Raw genomic sequence first — 25,103 nt, 5'->3', positions numbered from 1 at the left:
GTTGCCTTTATTATTATTATTATAACCCTAACCCACACACACACACACACACACACACACACACACACACACACACACACATTAGTGCAAATGCTCTAAAACTTGTGCATTTGAGAAATCTTGTTTTTATTATGAATTCAGAGTTTGTGTTTGAGTGTGCTCTGCAGGCGAGGAGGAAATCCCTTCATCATTATAATCATCGTGCCACATTCTTATTAGTTTATTTCTGAATGTTTATTCAAACTGCATCTTGTTTCTTTTTCTGGATCTCCCTTGAGAACCCCGGAGGGCCCCAGTTTGAGAACCATTTCTAGATACTGTAGCGCCAGAAAATCATTCTTCAGGGTCTTGTGGACAGCTGGAAAAGGCTTTTTGTGCAACAAGGGCTCTTTAATAACACTAATAATAAACATTTTAGAGAGGTTCTTTAATGCATCATGCTAAAACTGTACCAACTAGACCCTTAAAGGTGCCGTCAACACCTTTTTTAGAGTGGTTCTTTAATGCATCATGCTAAAATGGTGTTAAATAGATCCTTGATGGTGCTGAAACCCCTTTCTTAGAGAGGTTCTTTAATGCATCATGCTAAAACTGTACAAACTAGACCTTTAAAGGTGCTGTAAAAACCTGTTTTCAGAGAGGTTCTTTAATGCACCATGTTTACATGGTACTTAATAGACCCTTAATGGTGCTGTGGAAACCTTTTTTTTAGGGGATCGTTAATGCACCGTGCTCAAATGATACCAACTAGATCCTTAATGGTGCTCTAAAAAACTTTTTTAAAGAGGTTCTTTAATGTTCCATGCACAGTTGGTACAGACTAGAACTTTATAGGTGCTGTTTAAACCTGTTTTTAAAGGGGTTCTTTAATGCACCGTGCTAAAACTGTACCAACTAGATCCTTAATGGTGCTGTAAAAAACTTTTTTAGAGAGGTTCTTTAATGCACCATGCACAGTTGGTACAAACTAGACCCTTAAAGGTGCTGTTTAAACTCTTTTTTAGAGAGGTTCTTTAATGCAACATGCACAAAGTTCTTCCGAAGACCTTTGATGCTGCTGTAAACAACTATTCACAAACGTTCTGTATTAAGGTTGTTTATGGTATTTTTGGGGTTTCAAAGCGTAGGGAGAGCTTTAAAGAACCTTCTCGGGAAGTATTGGAAAGCAGCGAACACAAAGTGTTCTTCTTAGAACCTTAACATATGGGAAAGCACCATGGTGAAATGGATCTTCTTAGAAACCTCAGAACTAATGGAGAGTTTGCTGAGATAGAGAGTTAATGATGCTGCAGAGAACCTTGAGAGAGACCCGACATGTGGTCCCACAAAACCTTTCATAGTACTTTAAAGAACCATCGGGAAAAGGATCTGAAGCTCCATGCTAAAGGGTTCCTCTTAGACCCTTCGTGGTGCTATGAAGGAAGTTCTGTCAGTTTATTCTAAGCCCTTCGTGGTGCTATAAATAAATGTTTTGTAGATGTTCTCCAGGGCAGCATGCTTTAATATTTCCTTAAAGATCCATCTCAGTGCTGTAAAGAAGCGTTCTCTAAAGCAGCATGCATAACTGGGTTCCCCCGGACCCTTCATGGTGCTGTAAAGAACCCTCTCAGAACATTACAGTAAGAGCTGCTCTGAGCCACACAGTCCTCCTCGCTGTGATTTTACCAAGTTGTGATTTTAACTTTAACAAGCCAGACGGGGGAGTGTTAACCGCCCCGTACAGAACCACAGGCCCGAGCAGAGAACCACGGCCAGAACCGTGGTTTCACTGTGTGTGTGTGTGTTTGTGTGTGTGTGGTACTACCTGCATTAATCATAATCAGGACGTGGAGAGAGAGTGCTCTCACGCGATGTTTCCACGAGGGAGGGAGGGAGGGAGGATGGCGTAATCTGAGACTCGCTGTGTGTTTTTTTTTTTTCCTCCTCCTCCTCCTCCTCCTCCTCCTCCTCCTCCGGCTGCCACAACATACTTTTTTTTCCCGTCTTTCCTTCTGTCTCTCTGGGTGTTTTGTTTTTTGGGGGGGGGGTTGTTTCTTTCCTCCCTCAACACAAATTAACATAGTTCGGTGTCACGCAAACACTTACATAACTCTGCCATGTTCGCTCTCAACTTTTTTGTTGTTGTTAGGAAAAGTTGCTTCCAGGGAGTTTATCTTTCCTTTCTTGTTTCTTCTTTTTTTTTCTTCGGAAATGGTGTGTGAGTTATGAGTTATGAGTGTGTGAGACGGTCTGACGGGTCTAAAGCAGTCTACCCTGAGGCGGTTTACCTTTATGTTGACACTGTTGTTCAAGGAGAACATTTCAATTCAATGGGATTTCTTCTGTGTGTTTGTGAGAGAAAGTCACCAGACAAAAGGTTGGCCAAAAGTATGTGGACACCTGCACACCTGGGAGAGTATGGCGTTGAGGTTATGCTCTCTTCTGTGGTGTTATGAGCCTCTTTTGTAATCCAAAGGCGTCTGCACAGAACAAAGTGTTGTTGACAAACGGGTGAGAAAAAACAAAAGAAACTGTTCAAAGTCTTTGATAACCTGAGAAGCTCAGGTGTCTGTTGCCCCGACTTCTCTTGCAGTTAAGTGCATCGTGCATGAAAATATATACTGATTGACGAAGCAGAATTTATAATATTCCACCGTTCTGTTTTCACTTGAGCTCCTCCGGCTTTGGATTCATTCTAAATCTACGAAACGCCATCCAAAGTTGAGGTTGAGTTTCTGTGCAGACCAGTCAAGTTGTTCCACGCCAGACTTTTTATGGAGCTGGCTTTGTGCACGAAGGTCTTTGCATGCTGCAGCATTAAGAGGCCCTTATTGTGAATTCAGGGACCTATAACAACTCCAGATTTTGGGGGAAAGAATGCACTAATATTGAACAGACAACCTAAATTAATGCATTGGAATCAGTTAAAAATGGACCCGAAAGAAAAGTCCATAAAAGTGTGTCAACAGGGTTGTCACGTTAGTTAAAGGGGACTTTTGAAGCGACTTTGATCATCTCTACTTGTGTAAATTCTACCAATTCAAACCCCTAGAAAAAGTTATTAATCAAAGATGGATCTCCTCTATTTATGATTGTTTTTAAAGTGCTGCAGAGTTGATGAAAAGACAGAAAAAGACACGAACAAGTCAGCATTTTCTTCCACAGTGGTGTTTTATTATGACAGTAAAATGTGGAACATGCATGCACTTGTGATTGTTCGTATTCAGCGTTGGCTTTGCAGATGAATTGGAGTCAGAATGTAGAGCGACTGGACCAAACTCAGCAGGAATAAAGCGGTTTGATTTTGGGTTTCTTGGGTAGAGGTCATGCTGTTTGTAGCTGTTTCTCTTATGACCGACATGTGACGGACTTCCCAGACGTTACGACACCAAAACACAGGGATGTTTGTGTTGTACGGTCTGATTTTGTAGTTGTTTTACTTCCTTTGTTTTGGTTGTCAGTGTACACAGAGTACACAGAGTATTTGCATCAAGTACCTTGATTTTCAGGTATTTAATTGTTCCACCAACAGTCCAAAACACAGTCTGTTTAAAAAGCTAACAAAACAGTTGCAGAGGAATCTTTTTCTGATTGGCCACTGGAGGAAGTGAATTAAAGAAACAAATAAGTGAATTTAAACGCACTCCCAACCACACAACTTATAATGTATGGTGTTGTCAAAACTGTAAAGATCTTTTATGGGGCAGTTATTCATGTGTTGCTATGAAAACCACCATTTAACAACAAAGCCATGCAAACTGCTTTACATACGATGTAAAAAGACACATACAGACAAGTTTAAATGTGATTTAAAAGGTTTATAATGAACAAAACTCAACACTTTTTTAGCATTTAAGCCTCAATCCCTTAATATTGGCTCTGATATCAGCTTTTCTGCGCCTAATATAAACTCTCTGAGCCTCATTTGAGCTGACCTCTGATCATCATCTTGTCCGGTATAATAACAAACAGCAGATGAGCGGACGCCAGCATCGTATTTAGTTTCTTTTGTTCTGCAAAGGTGTCGTTGCTCCGTCGGAGACAAAGTGCCTTTGTGTGAACGCAGGGGAGGGTTTTATTCAAGTCCAACAAAAACCCCCCCACACACACACACACACACACACACACACCAATATATATATATATATATATATATATATATATATATATACACACGCCCCTTCCAGGAGAGATTTGTTAGATAAAACGAGGAGCAACAACACTGGCCGCTCATTGTTCTTGTGCCGTCAGGAATGCAGCGATAGCCATCTCGCCTCGATTTCAGATATGTCGTGTTTCTGGAGTATCATTGGAAACAGATGTCTTATTAACAGGAGGGGGGGTGTAAAGGGGGGGGGGGTCGTCAGGGCCACATTTTACACATTTAGGTTACAGTTCAGGCATTCAGCTCGCAACCTTTCCCTCAGAGACTTTTAACACTTTCATACATTACAAGAAAGAGATTTAAAGTGTGAAATCATGCTTTAGCAAAAAACACCGGCTGTTATATTTACCTTTCATAGTACAGTTCTGGCATTTTGTGAGAGATGGTAACCTGTGTTTTTTTGTACCAGTTTAAATTTAATCTAAAATGCACATATTTTGTCTTAAAGTGAGTGAGTTTCCCTGCATCTAAATATTATTTTAAGAGGCATTTTGGTCCTCATTTTACGAGTGAAGTAATACATAAAAGCCTTAACACTGGTTGTTATATTTAATCCAGACATGAATTGTTTCTTCCTCTTATTTGCATTTTTAGAGGCAGTTAAACTGTAAAATGACACATTAGCATTTCACACATAAATAAAACCCCAGCTGTTTACATTTCATGAAAAAGTATTTTTTATTGGTGCAGTTGCCAAGGAGAGAGCTTGTTCTGCATTAAATTCCTGTTTTTAATCAGGGAGTTTCCAGTAAAATGTAGGATTTAATCCAGATACTGTGTAAGTAACCGTCACCATGTCACCGGTTAGAAAAGCCACCGATGGTAAGAAATGATGTTATTTTGCTGCACGTATCCGTTAATATTTGAGGCATTTTGGTCCAAGTTTGGTCTGTTTTTAAATTCTAAAAACTTGATAATTAATTTCTTCTTTTAGTTGGTAAACCTTGTTGCTGAAGTAGTTTACGTTGGTCAGTGTTTTCTGCAACTTCAGTTCTCAGTAATGAGGAGGTTAAAGGTCACCGTGCCTAGAAAGTATGCAGTTATTCAGGTGCACACACACACAGACTTAGCTTCCCTGGCCTCACCTGACCTAAAAAAAATCCCCAGTGGAGTCATCAGCAGGAACATCTGAAGCTGATTTAACTTGAGAACCAGCAGACATGCAGCTGCTCCGTGTGAGGCCGACCTGTAACTGGAAGGTCACCGGTTCAATTCCCACAACTACCAGATGTTCTGCTCAAGTGTTCCTGAGCAAGACGCAGAAACCAGAGTTCAAAATTGAATGTTGCACTTGACAATCTGCAGAAGAGCTTGTTGTTGAATGGATTCATTTTCAATCAGAACATTTATTTTACTCTCATGGAAGACAAACTAAAGCCAGCAAGTTGTTGCCATTTTTAACTGTGCAGTGTCTGAACTGTGACTGTCATGTGATCAACCAGAGATTCATTGTGAGATGGGGAAACACAGAAGTCAGACACACAAAGATCTGGAAACTTCAGAATGTTTTCTTCAAGTGGAAAGCAGAAGTAAAGGTGACTTGTGATAAGAATCATCGCGAGCAGAACTTGTTTCTATTCTGATATTTTGTCTGCTGAGCTTAACGGACCAAAGGAGAAGTTATTTTATTGTGTTTGTGTTGATTTGGAAATAAATGGGAGTAAAAACGAAAATGGAAGGGTGAAAAATGAGACACTTGTGGTCTATCATTTATCATAAGTCAAACAACACGAAACTAAACAATTAGTCACATCTTTCAAAAAGTCAGAGGGTTTCATGTTCTGTGTAAATAGTATGACCTAACTGTTTACTATGAAGGAAAGGAAACTGGTCATTTCCTCTCGCTCAGCGTATGTGTGTGCACAAAGCACATCCTGACAGAACGGAGGTGAACACACACAGGTGAGGTGACGGTAAACAGGAACAGGTGACCTCAGGCTGACGGAGATGTGCAGGTGGTCTGGACCCGCTCTGCAAAACCTTTCATCCTGTGAAAAGAAAAAAGTCAAGAAAACGTCTCAAAACGTAGCGCGTGAACTTCCTTTTCACACAGGAAACACTTGGACAGTTGCACAGAATCATGTTAGTTTCAGTCCAAATATAACTCAAATTTTATGTGAATTTACAGAAAAATCTGCAAAAGAAAATGGGAAAGAATGCACATTTCTATCCCTTACTGATATATGCTTTGAACATATCAAGTCAAACACGATGGAATTATTGTATTTATGTTCATTTTCATGCATTCGTTTGAGAAAAGTTGAACTATCTCGTTGCTCCTTTTATTTCTTATTTATTTCTAGTTAATAAAATAAATGTTTGAACAGTTCTTAGTCGATTAATCACAAGTGAATCAACATAAAAACTAATCTGTAGATACTTTGATTGTTAAAATGATTTTACAAGTAAAATTCACTGGTTCCTGCTTCTCACATGTGATTTAAAACTGTTGAATGTAATGAATTCAATTTATTTGCCTTGCAGCTCGTTGTAAAAGTGGCTCCAGTGCATCAAACTGGAGCATAAATGAGTCACAAGTGGAGTGTGTAATCCGTCTCACTGTATCCCAGCTGTTCTGACACTGATTCACACGCAGACGTCAGAACACATTTAGCCTCAAGCTCGTTAGTAATACTTGATGATCTCTGTGAATCACAGGTTCAACCTTTGACTTTTCCACCAGTGTGTAAAGCTCCTTTTTTTATAAAAATCTTTGTTCCTGTGTTTTAATGTCCTCTTTCCTCGTCCACAGACCCAAACCGCCTCCTCCCGATGGCATCAAGTCCAACCCGTCCAAACGGCACCGCGACCGGCTCAACGGCGAGCTGGACAAGCTCACCAGCCTGCTGCCGTTCACCGAGGACGTCCGGGCTCGGCTGGACAAGCTGTCGGTGCTCCGCCTCAGCGTCGGATACCTGAAGGTCAAGAGCTTCTTCAACGGTGAGTCACCATGAAGTTCATCTTCTTTCTCTCGTGTCTCGATGCCGCTGAGAAAGATAAAAAAAAGCTGTTAACGTTGCAGGAAAAAGTGTGTGACTTTTTAGTTCCTTACAGCTTTATTTAGACATGACAGTGAGTTATTTACAGGAAGATGTGTGTGAGAGAGGATGTGAAAGTATGCTTGTAGTATGATATATTTTATAACTTTATTTAGGAGCATCGTGAGCGCAACTGACACTTACTTTTCTCTTCACTTTCATCAAATTGGTGTTTTTTTTGTGTAGAATTTTGCCAATTTTGCCAGGAAGCAAGTATTGAATACGATTAAGTTAAATTGGGACTTCAAACATGCTGCATCTAAAAAGGTTTTCTGGATTTTCGATTATTCAAACGAGCAACTGAAAGTTGAAAAGGTCTTCTGCGGTTGCACAAACCTTTTTCAGGCATTTTGAAACCAGTTTTGAGTCTTAATAAACTCTCTTATTTCCTCTTGCACCACAAGTTTTTTTGTAGATTATCCATCTTTTGGTTAATCCCAGTCATATTAGTTGTTTTTATGAATTAAGAATATATTTGTAGGCAGATTTAGTATCTTTTTCTAGAAACCCGGTTTGTAAAAACTCCACTAAAATGCATTCAACCAGTCAGAGTTTATTCTAAGACTCCTTTTAACCAGGTTTACTTTCATTAAGTGCCTTTAACCAGACCGAAGATTTGGTACTAACATCCTGTATGTGTTCAGATGACCGATACCGGTTTATATTTGTCACTGGAAGTGGATCGTTTATTTAAAATGGTTAAGGGCAAATGTCTAGACTGCAAGCAAATTCAAACATTCAAACCTACGCATATGTTTTCACACTCAAACTGACGTTCAGTGTTTTGAATAGCAGGAATGAGTCAGATTTAACTGCAGCAAAGACAAAATAAGATAAATACTTATTTTCTTTATTTAGATTAATGTGTAAGGAAGTAGAAGACTTTTATGATTTGGAAGCAGACAAGCCTCCTTTTGTTTTCCAAATGTGACTTTAAATCTCTTGAAACAATTACAGTGAAGTACTAGAAAATAAATCAAGGATAACTATGGAAAGATTTACTTTGTAGGAGCACAAATGCTCTCTAACCTCCTTTTAAAAGACACATTTCTTCATCTCAATAGATTGTTTTAGTGAGCTATTTCTGTGATTATTCCAGTTTGCAGCGATCTTCCTCGTATTGTTCTTTTGAAAATAGCTGCGATTAGATCCAGACAGCCACTTCGTTTTTACAGTAAAGGGTGGAGGTGGTGGTGGTGGTGGGGGTCTGAGAGGCTAATTCAGTGCATGACTGTGAAATTTGGCCCTTCTGGCTCACCGTATATTTGGAGCTGACCTCCTCTTCAACAGAAGGTGTGAAGCCGACAGTACACCTGCTGATGTGCAGTCAGTAAATACCAGACGGGACATATACGGTTTGGTTATGCTTCTAGAAAAACATTTAAGGTGATCGAGGAGAAGTTATGAAGTTGATGAATCATAACTAAAATGCTCAAAAGTCCCAACAAGTTGCATCATTGATGAAATGTAAAAAATCTGCAGATTCACGGTTGATCTATTTCCAAAAAGGTGCCATAATACAAAAATCTGTAAAAGAATAAATAAGATAAATAATTAAGTCAAAACAAAATGTTAAGGTATAAATAAAAAGATAAAATATAAAGATACAACTAAATATTTAATAATAATTGTAAGTAAATAAAAAACAAGAGAAATTTAAATGCAAAAAATAAAAACATATTTATACTATATATTTCAAATAATATATAGATAACCAATAATTGAACAAAATAATGTGAAACTATATGAAAAATAATGTTATTATTTCTCGTAATATTTTCTTTTTCTTTTACAGATTAATTATTTTTTAATGGCACTCCTATGACTCCACAGTAAAGACGGTAATCAGAGCACTAATCCCTCAGGAGCGTCTTATGAGGAGGCGATCAATCACCGATCTTGAATACTGGAATAATAAAAAACGCTCTAGCGTTCATTTTATTGGCCTAAAAACCGAGGCCTCCATTGCTGGAATCAGTGGGACTTTTCTTCCGAAACAGGCTGCAAAGTTCGCCAGAATTCTCAGCCGCTGGCGGGTAATCAATGAGTCATTGGCATTGACGAACAAGCCGATCAACCCCCCCGCAGACATGTTACGGTCTGCAGTAAAAAACCTGAGTTATTGCCTCTTTAATCTGAGTGCATCTGCAGAAACAATGTGTTCTTAGCTGTTCTCATCAAACCAGAGTCGAGATCCAGACTTCTTCTTCCAACATCCTCCACCTGTTGCCAAAGGAAACAGACAGCCGAGGCCGTTGCCATGGAGTCATCAATTATTTGGCGGCGCTGGTCACTTAGAGCCGGCTGAACAAATGCATTTGGAAGCGGCGGCGGGAGTCTGGTTTCTATCAAACTACGCCGCCAGGGAGGGGCGAGGTCGTGGGTTCAGAAAAAATAGTTTTTAATTATTCTTTATCATTGTCAGCAACAATGTGTGTCATCGATTATTTAATAATCAAATAATCATTCCACTTTTTATAAATAATTTCTTATTCTGGCTTCTCCATTAGCTGCTTGTTTTTACTTTTTAATTTAATATTTTGGGGTTTATTCAGACAAAACAAGACATTTCCGCATCTCATCTATCTCCCAAAAAAATGATTCTAATGTTCCATAATCAATTGGCAAGTTAAGGTCTACAATACAGTAAAGATATGACAATGGCACCAGCAGGAATAACTTCAATTATTTGAACAAGGCTCATCCAGATGTTACACAAAATTAACTTAAAGAGCCACTTAACAGCCTGTTTTACAGAATAAAAATGTAATTTAAACGCAGGCACACACTGTAAAAAGTCAGTTCATAGAGTAATAAAGTGACTGTACACATTAAGTGGATTTAGCGTTAAGTTTCATAGTTTAACAACTTTGGGAAGTACATTTTATGTAAAAATCCTGCATCTCTATGGAAACAGAACAATCATTAGAAGCAGAGAGAACACAAACATGTCAAAAAAATGGTTTTAGATTAAAATATCAGAATGTTAAGCCTCGTTTTGGCTGCTTTTCATGATGAAAGCGTTCATCACTCATGATGTGTTCAAGCACAATGTCGGTTTTTACAACTTCTTACTAAGATAAATGGTGTAGTTTTTTGGCAATTGTTTAAAGAAAACAAGCTTTTCAATCCCGCCAGTGGGTAATCAAGCCACTACATGTTTCTTTTTAGTTTCTGGTGTCGATGACAACATCATTTTTTATAGTTTTTGCCTTTTTTTCAACAGTAGAGGAGATTAATACAGGATGATTTGCAAGAAAAGGTAACCGCCCAGCTACCAAATGCTTTTCCAACATTAATCCGAGTTTAAATTTAATGGAAAGAGCGTAATGCGTGCTGTGTCGTTCAGAGTCTAGCTCCATAATCAGACTGGATGTTTCTGCTGGATGCACTTAACTTAGTATTCGGCTGATTTGAGACTTCTCTGTAAATCTGACTACCTGCACATCTGCGTTGATCTCATCCTCGCCGTTTCTCTGGAAGGGATATATTCAAATAAATCATCGTGTGACTCCTTGCAGCTTTGCCCCGCAGCCAGTAATTCTCTTTTTGATTGCAACACACCTAATAGAGCGTATTATTACAGTTATTAGAGCTCAAGAACAGATTTATCAATCAAGGAGATAATTGAGATTAATATATCAGAAAAGCTTCATGAAGAGGACATGGATGAGACTTTTCTTAAAGCTGCTGAGGACTCATTCGTACACTTCTTCCCCCATCCCCCCCACTCATGTCTTGGCCGCTTATCCGTCACTCTCCCTGCCGCCGAGCTCCACCCATTTCCTGTTGCGGCCCCTGCAGCACCCCGGGGCCCCTTTTCCTTCGACTGTTCGGCCTTTTCCTCCCTCGGCTCTTTTGCGTCTGAAGTTCACAGCTCCTCCGCCTCAAACAAATGCTGCAGGACTCCAGTTTGTTGTTACAGCAGGGAGGCCTGTTCGCACGGCAGCTCTGCACCGGGACAACTCTGGGCTTTACGCATTCATGAAACCTTTAAAGTCCCCCAGTTCTACCTCTTCTCTCCTGCTTCAAAGCACTCTCAGTGCATGCATCAGACTTCATTTGAAGTGCATCGTGGGGCATCTGATTATCCACCTTTGAGGCTTTTTTTACGTCCTCATTACTGTTTATTTTGAGTTTTTTATTACATAATGACCCGTTTGTTCGTCGTCCTTGAGATGAATCCACAGAGCGTTATGGGCTCTGTCTGCTTCGCTGTTTCTTAATTTCCTGCCTCCTCTTCATCATTCTTCATTATCTTTTATAGCTGCGTTAGCTTTTGTCTGCAGAAAACGTTGTTTCACTCATCTGGAGGTCATTTTTATTTCATAATGTGAGTTAAGAATGATATTTCCCTCTCTCTTTATTTGCTGCTCCCTAATTGTGATAGTAAATCTTATTTGTATAAGCAAATGTAAAACATTTAATATAAAAGTATATAAAGCACTCAAACATTCAAATAAAAGGCCGACTTTAAAGACAGGGAAGTGGAGAGGGCACCTCGAGATAAAAGGACGAGGACAGAGAGTCTAAAATAATAGTGAAAACAATAAAATAAAAGACATCGTGTCACAGCAGCTCCATAACATTAACCTTTACAAGGTGATTTTAAAAGGTGATACCGATGCTGACACAACACAGCTGCTCAGGTCAAGATTTCGGAAAATTCAGACTGTTTTCTCTCGCTTCCTTTTGAGTCGACAAAAAATCCTCAATTGATCCTTGGATCCCTGTTGGGATACCAATAATTGATCGAAAGTAAAAAAAATACTTCTCCTGTGTATCCATACAAACCTGTTACATCAAACATATTGTAACAAATGTTGACAATATGCAGATGATTCTCTACTTTGTCTCGAGAAAGTAGACCATATTATGTAAAATAACTGTGTTAGAACGGCGCTAAGACAGGAAGCTGCTTCGATATTCTTAGCTTGTGAGCCTAAACTTAGCTTTTCCAACCCTTTGCTCTTCGAAAATAGTCTTATATTCCATGCAGAAGTACAAAATGTGCAAAAAGCCCAAATTTAGATGTTGATTTACAGCGTAAAGCTCTAAAACTGATTATACTGGATAGTGGCTGAGAAAGCAACCGCTACATCTTCATTACTTTTGTAATTTCCCCAAGCAACAGACATGAACGTCTCCTTTGTTGGCTGTTAACGCTGCTCTGAGCTGCTGTGTGTGGCCTCTGTGCAGTCCAGACGCCGATGCCAGCGGGAGTTTTCTCAATTAGATTATTCTTCATGAGGAATTCGGACGAACCACAAGACCTCCGAGGGCTGAGAAAGCCTGGTGTTCGTCCAACAAAGATGTGCGTCCTCCTCTGTCATTTAAACACAAGCCAACCCTTTTATCTGCATGAGAAAGACTGGAAAAATATATATATATATCAGCTAAACGACGTAACGTAACGGTTTTAGAGTACAATAAGACCTCCGAATGGATGGATAGATTCCTGACAAAGAGCATTAAAGTAGCTTTAAAACATATCTGCAACTGTCACTTTCTAGCACAGAAAAGGTTCATTGGTTAAATATTATTAAGACATTTTTTGTCACAAAGCAATGCTGCAAAATCTAAAATCAAGGCCAATCAGAGCGGGTTTTTTAGTCTGATTATCAGGACACTTTTGCACCAAGACAAACAGTTTTCCAGTTTCCATAACGTGATAAAACATGTACTAATACCTTAAAGTATTTGCTACACCAATGTCCTCTGTCTTTTTTTATGTTACTGTTAAGAAGATGAATGTTTCTTATTCCAAAAAAGTCCAAAAAAAAAAAACTTTGCCTCGTTAAAATAGTTTAAAATTTGATTTAAAGCAGAAACTATCAGATCAAAGAGTCCAATCTGAGCCGACATTCATTCAGAGACAGAAGAAGAGTCCATTTGTGAAACATAAAGACGCTCTCAGTGTCTGCCTCCTCGGTGAATCCCTCATTGTGACTGCGCCGTTACCAAACACACCAGTCAGAGTCTGATGGTGAATTTCCCAGCATGCCTCTCACTGAACAAAGACGACCCCGGCAGTGTAAAGGCTCATGGGAAGGCCAGGCCGGCGTGTCGCTCCAGCAGGATGTGGCTGAGAAAGGAGCGCTCTGTCCGTCCTCTCGTCCTCCGTCTGTCCCGATGCCGCAAGACGGGGGCAGACGGGCCGATGGGAAACACCCGGGGGTTCGATCCCATGGCCGCCGCTCACAACGCCGCCATTGTTCAACACTTTCTGAACCAGACCTCCCTCATCTTCAGACACAGATCTGTTTTTATCCTCAGTATCTGTCTGTCTTTCTGTCTCTTACAACAAACTGGGATAAACTTTTAAAAACTTTTCTTATAAGCAGTCATACAGAACTTAACATGTTCTGTCGGCCTGGTGCTGGAAATATTTTTAAATACACATTAGTTCGACTATTGTTCATAATTACAGTATAAAAACAAACATCAACCATGGATGGATTACTGAAAAGGCTTCCTGTGCACAAAAAAAATGTAAAACACCAACAAAGAGACACAAAAAGATGCAAAATAAATAAAAAAAACACAGAAATTGACTTAAGAAGACAAAACATCCGTAAAGAAACACAAAACAAGCACTAAGAGATGCAAAACAACCACAAAAAGATGCAAAAAAAACACAAAGAGACACAAATTGCCTTTATAAAGAAAAAACATCCATAAAGAAACACACAACAAGGTCATAAAGATGACTACAAAAAGATGCAAAACAACCACATATTGCAAATTTCACCGCTGCGGGACTAATAAAGGATTATCTTATCTTAAAGATGCAAAACAACTACATAAAGATGCAAAACAGCCACATTAAGATGTTAAATGACCACATAAACACGTAAATGACTGCAAAGGGACTCAACATTACTACAAAAACACTCAAAACTGCCAGAAAAATATGCAAAATGACCACAAAGAGCTGCATAAAACTGCAAAGAGATGTAAAGTGAATACAAAAAATGTAAAACAACCACAAAGAGACCGAAAACACGAATGCAATAGAATGCAAAAAGATGCATAACAAGCACTAAGAGATGCAAAATGGCTACCAAAAGATGCACAACAACCACAAGACACAAAATGACAACAAAGCGATGCAAAACTGCCACAAAAAGTTTAAAATAAGCCAAATAAAGACGTAAAATGGCCACAAAGACACACATTGACTGTGCAGGAATCTAACTGCTTGTGTCAACGTCATTTAAAATGAAGACAATACTTCTTTCTTTCCGTTGAATCATTTGTTTACTTGGCTGACATGACAATGGATAATAAAAGAGACGGTGTTGATGACGGAAGTGAAGGCGAAGGATGATGTATTTCACAAGAAATGAGAGAACAGTTGCTGCACCGCCTGAAGAAATGCTGAATGTAAAGACGCAGCTTATGAGACCACGTCTTCTCTTCTCTTTTCTGTTAATCAATGAAATAATTCCGTAAAACTTTCTGATGAGGCTGATTGATTTGAGGTCGCCACATTCTTCCAGAGTGGACGTTAGTTTTCTGTCTCCAGACCTCGTCGTGCTGCAGTCGAGGCAGAGGAGCGTTCTGGCTGTGGAGAGCCGTAATTTGTGGTCTTATCATAGCTCGGCTGAACTTCCCTCCTCTGCTGGGCCTCAGGAAGCACACACACACACACACACACACACACACACACACACACACACACACACACACACACACACACACACACACACACACACACACACACACACACACACACAAATACTCATGCATGTACACTTTTCTCTTTGTTACACATTCAGTATTTTTTCTTGCACACCCCCCCTCGTCCTCCATGCTTTTTCCAGATGTGTTTCCAGTCGCACAGTGAGTTTTTCCCGGCAGATTGAAGCCGAGCTTTCTCTATCTGAACCCTCGTGACCTCTGACCTCTCTCATGGTCAAGGACGAAGCCCTGTGCAAAGGTCAAGCGGCCACCTTGCTGTAAAGAGTAACAGCATTTACAGGCAAATCAAGCTTTATGTGCTCAAAAGCTCCAGAAACTGATAGTCAGTGGACTTTTAGTGGAGATTGATTTGTAGAATTTTCATCTTTCCGACGGTCTTTGAACACATCAAGTGTGACGATTGCTTCAGTCAGAAAAAGCAGCAAAAAAGAAGCTTAGAATTGTGATATTTCATCAAAAATATTTTTTTAGAAGTGTTTTATTTGGCCCCAAATAAACCGTTTACTTTAACTAAATTCTGTTTTTTTATGATTTATGTCATTTTAACTATGTTATTCTTCACTCAATACATTTCTCTCTACTTCTAGTCATGATTGTTCTGTTTCCACAGAGGAGCAGGACTTTTATATTGTAGAGAAACTCAAAGACCACGGAGAAGAAATGTGACAGGAACAAGAAACGCCCCGGTTGTGCTTGTGGTTCAGAGGCTTAAACCCTCAAATTCACCTGAACTACGTCTCAGATCGGCCCTGCTTTTTAGATTTCGATATAAAAAACGATCATGCAGCACATGTGCAAAAGAAGTGTGATTCTCTCCAGCCATGAGACAGGAATCATGGGAGTGTCTTCTTTCGTTTCGAACACGCTGTCCCTGCTTTGCCTCAACGTCTTCACCCTCTTCTGCTTTCCTTTCCTGCCGTTTGAGTGACAGCTCTGATACGAGGCGTTGACAGACACAAACCGGTGCTGGCATTCCCCCCCCCCCCGTTGCGGTCACTTGCTGAGGTTTTGCACACGGCAACGATGTTCATGTAGAGGTCCTGCTGCCGATTCACAGCTTGGCAGGACTCCGTTCTCCCTCTAACCGCAGCCAGGAAACAGATGCCCGCTTTAACGGCGTTCGGTGGAACCTGAACACGTCCTGAGGCAAAAACTAAACAAGGCGATCTAAAGAGCTGCTGTGGAGCTAAATCAGAGCTAAAGATCTATTTTTTTTGTCTCAAATCAAAGGAGTTATGCTGGTTAGAGAACACCTGGAATGTTAGGGACTTTTAGAGATGCAGAAGAAACATTTCCTTGCTCATCAACACGACAATAACTTCATTTTTGGACAGCTGGCACGTTGTCACAGTATTTGGGCTTGGCCCCACTATTGTCTTTTTAAATAAACCGTCACTGCTCTGTTTCTTTTATATATATTTCCTCTTCTTCTCATTCTTGAATTGACCTGAACACATTTAATAATAGATTAATCGTTTAAATATCTATCTGCTGGTTTGCTAATGACATAAAAAAATAATAATATATTGGTTTTTTTGGCTGATGTTTGGCTTGAAATCTGGGACTTTTTAGACTAGGTTTATTAATATAAATGAATAAAGTTTGGTGCTATTTTTGGCTCCAGTGAAAGTTATTCTGTGTTGTTGCATCCATTGTTTAGTCTTTATCCAGTGTATCCACTTAACAATGAAGAGGAAGAAGGCGAAGAAAAGACAGAGAAACACCAGTATCAATATTTTTATTGGCAGCAGAGACAAAAAGTCCAACAGAGGGAGCAACAAACCGGTTCTGTCGACACAATGGAGGAGCAATGTGACGAATGAGCCAATCAGAGAGCAGAAATGTGGAAGGGATCAATGATTTTCTGATTTGGGTTCGTAGTAATGAAGAGGACAGACTTTATTCTGGACTGAGGGAGGTCTCGGAGGTCTCGGAGGTCTCCGGTGTGATAACATCGGACCTGCAGACCCTCTGAGAGGAGGATCGCAGTCAAAACACAGCAAAAATGGCGGTCGTGTAGAAACCTGCTCAGGCATTTGGTGTGTGTGTGTGTGTGTGTGTGTGTGTGTGTGTGTGTGTGTGTGTGTGTGGTATTTCACATGCCTCTCTTTGTCACTAGGATTCACTTTTAATCGGCTGCCATGAACAAAAGCATTCTTCTTCTCTGCCTTTTATTTATTGAACTTCACACGTAAAGATCCGGTTCCTGTATGGACCCGATGCGACGGTGATTTATCGTTTCAGTTTTCAAACACTGAAACGGATTCAGGATTGTAAACAATAGTGATGTGGTTGAAAATGTTGTTGATACTTGGTCATATAGTTTGTTCGACGCATGTCATGTGCTTTGAAGAGAGTACGGTGGCGTATTAGTAGGTTAAAAATAATAATTTAAAAACTAAAATTTGCAAGATTAAAGTTGTACATTTCTTGGAAAAGAAACTTGGAAATTCTCGCAGATTAAAAAGTAACGAATTTGCCAGATTATTAAATCTTTTATTGGATTTCTGTTGTTATATTGCCTTGCTTTTGTTTGCTTTGACTGTCAAAGCACTTTGTAGGCTATTTTTTAAATGTGCTACATAAATAAAGTTAGTATTATTATTATTAATTAATAAGAAAAAAACACTGACAGCAGTCTGAATTTCATCGCCCCTAAAGTAGGGTCATTATGGTATGCTTCTGCACTATTTTGTCATTTATCTATTTTTTGCATACTTGCATTATAAAAAAAGAATGCAAACAAAACAAATACTTACATCTGTTAATTTAACTTCCTGTTTATGTTTCCTCTCTCGTGATTTACGCGTTACACAAGTTTTAAATATTTATTCATGTGGTGCCGTCTAACCCTGGAACTCTGGGTAATGGAGTCCTCTGAACCCTTTTCTCTCTCGTCTCTTTGGAGTGCAGCTTTAACAATAACCGCCTGATGTTTTATAAATAACTGAGTCCAGGAATACATCAGAATATGAGTTTCTTATAAATAAACTTACACAGTGACTGCTGATGTCTGTAGAGTTCACTCCAGCTCTCCTAATCAATCGCACATGCCCGACTCTTTTCATCAGCGTATCCCTCGTTCCTATCAGTGACATCATCTCTTACCGGTAGGCACACTTTGTTTTCCATGCCACGATGTTGTTTATGTGTTCCTCTCATGCATCATAAAGCTGGCAAACAATGAAACAGCGGCCTTCTCTTTTCATCTGGGTGACTAAACGCTTACTCTGTTTTTTGTACCCAGAATTCAGTGGGTTGCTTTGTGTTAGGCACCTGACAGGTTGGCTTTGTAGTGACTAACTGCTGCAGGAGGGATGAGAAGGAGCACTACCAGTTCAGCCCAGGTGAAATACAAACAGCCGAACAACAAACACACCTGGAATGAAACTTTTGTTGGTGTGATGGTCACAAGAAAAGCAGCTGTCAGTAAAAGATCCACACACCTCCCTTCAGTGAGACAGGAGGAGCTGATTAGTAAAAGCAAACAAGTTTCCTCTGTGCTTCATGGTTTATTCAACACCAGATTTACACATTTAGACTAAATGAGGCGCAGAAGCTCCGTCATTCTGCTGGAAAATATGGTTCAAGTTAGAAAACAATAAATGCAATTTAAGCTTTTTCTCTTCAGCTCTGAAAAGCTTGAACCTTAACCGACGTGTGTGTACGTGTGTGTACGTGTGTGTGTACGTGTGTGTGTGTGTACGTTTGTATTGAAATTACGAATCCCAAACCACAGAGCACCTTTCACCTAAAGCCTCCGCGTACTGAAACCCAGCAGAGGCTTTCTGTCCTCTCTGTGAGACAACACAACGGCCAAAGTTTAATAAAAAGCAGCGTGTGCTGTTGGCCCTGCTCGCCGAGCTCCACGTGCTTCGGGAAAACCTGTAAAACCCGTCGACTAATCTCTCCTCTGTGTCTAACAGGAAGTAATGTTTGTCAGAGGAAGTCGGGGCGGGAGGAAGCGCCCGGGGGCGAAGTCGTGGTTGAGAGAAAAGGTGTCTGCTAACCTCTGATCCAGCCACCGCCGGGGCCAAACGGGGCTGAACGTGCCGGGATTAGACCAAAACACAGGCATAATTATTGAACATAAGTTAATAATAATATGTGCTTTAAGCCTGCATGCCTCTTTGCCCTAGTTTGATTCAAGTAGAGACTAAAGATGAAGCAAAAGTTGTGAAAGACAAAAAGCTTCAAAACCCTGCTGGATTTCTCTCCAGAGCTGCAGCTAATTATTGAAATCAGCCTCAGATTATGGTGCAGACTTTTCCCGATGCATGCAGCTTGATGTTTAAGTTTTTAGATTAACGGAGCAAAGAAGAACGAGGAAACTCGAAAGAGCTAAAAGAAAATCCTCTTTATTCATAACTAAGGGATATTCTTTGCTACTTTTAAGTTCCTTATCAGTTAGAAACATTCTGCAAAATGATGTAGGAGTTAGACTTTGTGTAAGAAAGTCACACTTTGTTGACTCACTCTTAACAACTTTAAAACTAATGACCACAGCTTCCTGCATTAGAGGAAATAAAGACCAACTTAGTATTTACCTTCTCAGGATAAGAACATATCTTTAAATAGTGAGTCAGCTGTTAAAAACGTCATCTAGTGACTCATTTCACAGGAAGATTCGACGCATCCAGATCCGTCTTATCAGTCGCATCATATCGCTTTTATCTGCACAAAAAAATAAAGAATATTTTCTGAGTAACAAGCTCACACTCCTGCTGATGATGAAGATCATGAAATATGACCAAAAGATCCAGAACAGATTGTTCCGATAACTAAGTTTTTTTTTTTTTAGCTCTAAAAGAAAAAGAAAGATGTTATTTAAGGTCAAGTTAAAGTCCCGATCTTCTTTCTGTGCCGAGTGTTTCCAGCGCGGACGTTCCCAGAGTCAGGATACCGTTACTGAGCTGTCATGATCTCACTTTCCTCAGAGGAACAAGCTGCTTCCTGACTTCACTTCCTCCTCCATGGAGCCCGATGTGTCGGTCAGAGTTAGCATCTCGTTTCATTAGATTACCCGATGACAGACGAGACTTCTATATAACGAGGAGCTGCAGCCAAGACCATAAATCAAAAGCTTATTTTGCTTTGTGAAACGTTTTTATTACATTTTTTTATTTTTTAGTTGTTGATGTCCGACTACCTCTTAATATAAACTACAAAAAAGTGGAATATTGATTATTTCTTGTAAACGATTGTTGTATTTATAGATTTTAAATCAGTTTAATTAACGCACGTTTGCACAAAGATGTCGTCACTCGTTAAAAGTCAAACACCTTTGAGCTTATTTTACATAATGCTACACATTATTTGCAGCATAAAAGCTTTAAAAAAAGACATAATAATAATAGTTAAAAATAGAGGAAAAGCCACTAAATATTTCTGCTATGCCAAATTATCTGCAGACACACGTTTTACCAATATTTTGTGTGATTCATAGCGGCTCCTTTATGATTGATGTGCTAACAGATACTTTGTGGATGTACTTCCTTTATGAACCTTGTTTTTAACTTTATTTATTGAATCCGTCTTCCCCAAGTCGTCTTTTATTAGCTGAAGGAAAAACGCGGCCAAGTGACAAAAACAAACAACTTTACTGTGAATGTTTGTGAAGGCAAAGTGATAGAAACACATCATAGAATATTTATTTCAAACATTCACAAGAGAGGCTGAGTAGAAGTGAGATGCTCGGGCACAAGTAGACAGAAAAATGAATTCAACTTTAGCTAATCTAATCAATTCAAAGTTTCCTGAAGATCAAGTTACTGTCTTTAAATGCTTTGTTTCTAAAAAAACTATAGATATTCTCTTAAGACAATTAAGATGATTTATTTTCTTTCTTTTTTGCTTGAAAGTGACTTAAACGATTTGTGTGGATGTTGTTTAAGCCGTTGCCTCCACATTATTTGGAGCGTGAGGCGTGATGTTGAGTCTAAAGCCGTGCTCTGAAAGCATCGGTAATCGTTTGCGTTTTGCAGCTTTGCTGACTCTGATATATAAAGAGTATCTCCTGCATCCACACTCTGTGATTTAAGGTCAAAGGGCACGTTTTTAATCCTCAAATGTCTTGAAAGGAGGAAATCAGCAGCTGTCGGCGTCGCCACATGTGTGTGTTTTCACACGCCTCTCCTCACGGCCGTAAATCCTCCCTCACCATGTGTAGAATTATGCTGATCTGTACGGTTTGACTTTTCTCTGTAAGCTCCAGCTGCACTGATCCGTCCACCTGTTGCATCCTCTGATGCAAAACCAAACCGTGGTCCTGTGGAGGATTTCACAGAGTACTGGAGTATTGAATGTGTGCTGCTGCACGTCTGGAGCTGCAGCGGCTTCGTCGTTTTTAATGACAGGGAAGTGAGTTTGGTGGAAAATTACTGGCAGCCTCTCGAGCCCCGCCTCCGTCCTTATGAATGAGAGTTTACATAGCCAGGCAAGTGTGTGTGTGTGTGTGTGGGGGGTGTCATTAAGGAAAGGAGAAGCTGCCAGAGTGCAAAAAGACGGCTCAGTGCAGCAGGAACTTGATCTGCTGTGTGATATCTGCAGCAGGAGCTGAGCTGATCTTTTGCTGAGTCATCAGGAATTGACTGCAAAAAATGTAAAAATTCTTCAGCAACAATTTATTTGTAATTATAGACTCTGAGGAAACGTAATTAAATCTCTCTCACTTAAGTTTCCTCTCGTCTGCGTCTGGCTTCGAGTCAGTTTATGATCCAAAAATAATAATGCTTTTCATCTTCTTTTGTGAGGATATGCATTTAAAGACACTCTAATATAATAAAGTGACGCTCTGATATAATAAAGTGACGCTCTGATATAATAAAGTGCTTGACACAAGCTGAACTTTCACAAACTGAACTGTGGCAAATGTCCATCAAAGATTAATGAATTACAGGCATACATATAAGTTATAAACCAGTTGTTTACCACCACTTGGTACTGGGTTTTGCAACATTGCATTATTGACCCAAAGTGTGTCTTTGTGTACATTTAAAGCTCAATAAATGTGATTTTTAACGCAAAACACAGCAGAAACAAGTTAAACTTAGCTGTTTGTTTGGTCATCGTCTCCGACTTTATTATTTTTTATCTCTGCAGACTTCGATCTGCTGCGACACAGATTGTACTGGTGATAAACTTCACGACGCTGTAATCTACATCTACTTTTTCTTGTCTTTTCTTCAGAGTCACTTGAAGCCAAAGCATGATAAAGAAAAAGCTTGTCAGAGCAGATCCCCCCCCCAAACCTCCCACGTTTCCCAGCTGTCTCTGCGGCCGTTTCTGGGAATATTTTTAATCTCTAAAATCAAAGATGGGGAAATGTGCCACAAGGGGAGGACGAGAGGGTTTGAAGTAGAATCTTGCATCACCATCTTCTTGTTTGGTTCTTAGTTCGCTGTGATCGGACGCCAGAGAAGCGAGAGACTAAATAAGTGTCCCCCTCCAGCAGAGAGGTGTGAAGGAAGATGGCGAGAAGATTGGGCGCCGCTTTTATCGTAATAGAGATCATGCAAGAGTTTCACAACTCGTTAGTTTTACTTTGAGCCTAATCTGTTTCCACTTTAACTTTTAACGTCCACAACTGAATGTTTTCACAGTTTCTCATTAAAATGATTCGTCCCGATGTCAGTTGACATTTTTCAGCTGCAGAGTCATTGGTTTGTATTCGTCTGGATGTGACTAAGCTTGTTGGGAAAATGAGCGAGTGAGACCTCTAAGGGTTTGCAACTGACTTATATTTTCATTATTGGTCAAAATGCAATTTCTATTTTGAATTATCGCTACATTTTTCAGTCTATGATTATGATTGACATCTTTAAAAAGTCAAAAAAGATATGTCATTAACAGATAGAAGCTGCAGGAACAGAACTATTTCACTTTGTATGTAAATTACAGTTATTATTTTACTGTCGATCGACCTATTGATCAGGTGAGTCTCAACAGTAAACCAGCATTTTCCCAGAGTTTCAGTCTGGAAATTAAAACCGTAAAACACACACACACACACACACACAAACGGATAACAAAGACGGATAAAATCAACACGTTTGGATCATCACTAAAATCATATTTGTCCCAAAGCAAACAGAAACAGATTTAAGCAAAATCAGTAATTGAAAGTGTAACTTTTTGCAACAGTTCGTATGATATCCCACAAACCGTTACTCCGAATGTTTCTTGCATTTTCCAGCAACCCTTCTTGTAATTTGTTAATAATCTTCACAAAAACAGGCACCATTCTTTGGTTTCAGCGTCTAAACGGGACGTTTAAAGAGGTCAGCTTGTGCGTTTTCCACCACTTTTTATTTTACAGTTTGACTTGCTGCCAGATGAAAGTAGCTCCGGGTGTTTTCTGCATTATGTTCAACTCTATTTAAAAGAATGAGCTCACGTCTGGTGTTCCCGGAGCAGATCTTTCGGCCTCTGTCCCGTTTTTTGTCTTGTTTACATTCTTAAACTCCTGCAGATGAAAGAGGATCCTCCTCTCACAGCTGGTTCAGACATGTCGGCAAACTGGCCTTCCTCGCCGCGGGGCCCGAACACCAATACAATGGCCACGGTTGTGTAATCGCTCTACGCGCTGCAGAGACGCTGCTTTAACCCGTTCATGTCCTCCAGGAGACAAAGCACATGTTAAAATAAACTGTGCACAACAGTTCATTCAGGATTCTACGTTAGTTTGACGGTATGACGCTGCAAAATATGTCCCTGGAGAAGGAAATTAATTGAACATTTGTGGGATTTTTGCAGAATATATGTTGATTAAAGATGAGTAGAAGTAACAACGACAAAAAAGTCTCCTGGATTGAGTCTTAAAATCATATAACTTTCCACTGAAGTGCAGTTTTCTTTTTTTATTTTACTGTCTAAATATAGAAAACACACTCACATGGAGGTCAGAGGTCAAAAGGACTCACTCAAGAAAAACTTTTATTAAAAGAAAACTACAGAACTAGTTATTGTAGATTTAAACCCTCGGTGCTGCAGGGCCAGCTTTAGCCTTTAAGGTACTTTATCATGTGTTTCCTTTTGGGCTTGGTGGAGCAGCAGCTGACGGAGCTCTTGAAGCCATCAGCGTTCTCTGCCAAATTATTTTTAGCCGTGTGCGGAGTTTATATTTAGGAGCCAAGCGGCCCTCCTCCTCCTGAAGCCGGGAGGGGAGGCGAGAGATTCCCGGCCTCAGACGAACAGATCAAGTGTCTCATATTAGATTTTTAACACCTTGATAACTAATTTAAACAGCTGTTTTAAAGTCAAGCATGTTGATACGTTTCCAAAAAAGATAATGCGTGATTTATCTTGGATTTAAGCTTCAGTGGTCGTAAATCTGCTGCAGAAAATGGGTTCATTTTGACAAAGTATCATAAAAAATGTCCAAAAATCCCAGAAAAAATGGATAATTAAAAAGCTGTATCATGAAGTCCAGCAGCAATTGGGTCTTATAAAGCAAAAAAGGCACAATGAATCAAGTTATTGTGAAAGAAAATAACAAATCATGTATTAAAAGCTTTTCTTTTGTTAAATCAACAGCCCTAAAAACAAGTATATTAGTTTAATATCATCAAGGACTAACTAAACACAACTTCCTTGGCATTATTCAGAGTTTAATGGATAAGCTCTTGTGAGAGCTATTCAAATGTAAATCACCAGTCTGCTGACAGTATCTGAACAAACTTCATAACCACAAAGTGTTTCACAGCCAAAGGAAGAAAAGATGAAAGTAATCAGAACAAAAAACATAAAACAGAGCCAGAGGGTGAATTCTTATGAATAAATGCAGAGAGAAGGAGTAACACGGCTGCGTGTGTGTGTGTGTGTGTGTGTGTGTGTGTGTGTGTGTGTGTGTGTGTGTGTGTGTGTGTGTGTGTGTGTGTGTGAGTGTGAGTGTGAGTGTGTGTCGGACTGGGAGGACATATTCTCAAAAAAGCCTTGATGTTGGTGTTTCTAACGTAAAGATTTAAGTTTAGAAAAAACAAGACATTATTACGCAAAAACATCCTCGTTACAGCTTCTCAAATGTGAGGATTTTATGCTTTTCTGTGGTTTTTTCTATTGAATATTTTGAGTTTTTGCACAAATAAAAGAAAAACCCTGAGAAATTCACAGAGAGATAAATAAAAAACAAATGAAATCCCTGGAGGATGCCACAGTGAAGACTCAGAGACTTCTTTCCGTTGCGGTCTCCGTGACGTAAAGACGCCATTTTTTCTCCA

General features: G+C 39.6%; 1 protein-coding gene across 1 annotated transcript in view; it reads left to right on the top strand.

The window, feature by feature from the left end:
- Window positions 1–25,103, top strand: part of LOC129111986 (aryl hydrocarbon receptor-like) — a 50,624-nt gene that overhangs the window by 973 nt on the left and 24,548 nt on the right. The window contains exon 2 of the mRNA XM_054624159.1: window positions 6,897–7,084. Coding sequence (XP_054480134.1) covers window positions 6,897–7,084 — 188 coding nt within the window. The remainder of the gene's footprint in view (window positions 1–6,896; window positions 7,085–25,103) is intronic.

The sequence above is a fragment of the Anoplopoma fimbria genome, chromosome 22 (genome assembly GCF_027596085.1).
Source record: "Anoplopoma fimbria isolate UVic2021 breed Golden Eagle Sablefish chromosome 22, Afim_UVic_2022, whole genome shotgun sequence".
Lineage (NCBI taxonomy): Eukaryota > Metazoa > Chordata > Actinopteri > Perciformes > Anoplopomatidae > Anoplopoma > Anoplopoma fimbria.
Note: the sequence above shows the minus strand (reverse complement) of the source record. Positions and strands in the feature narration are given on the sequence as shown.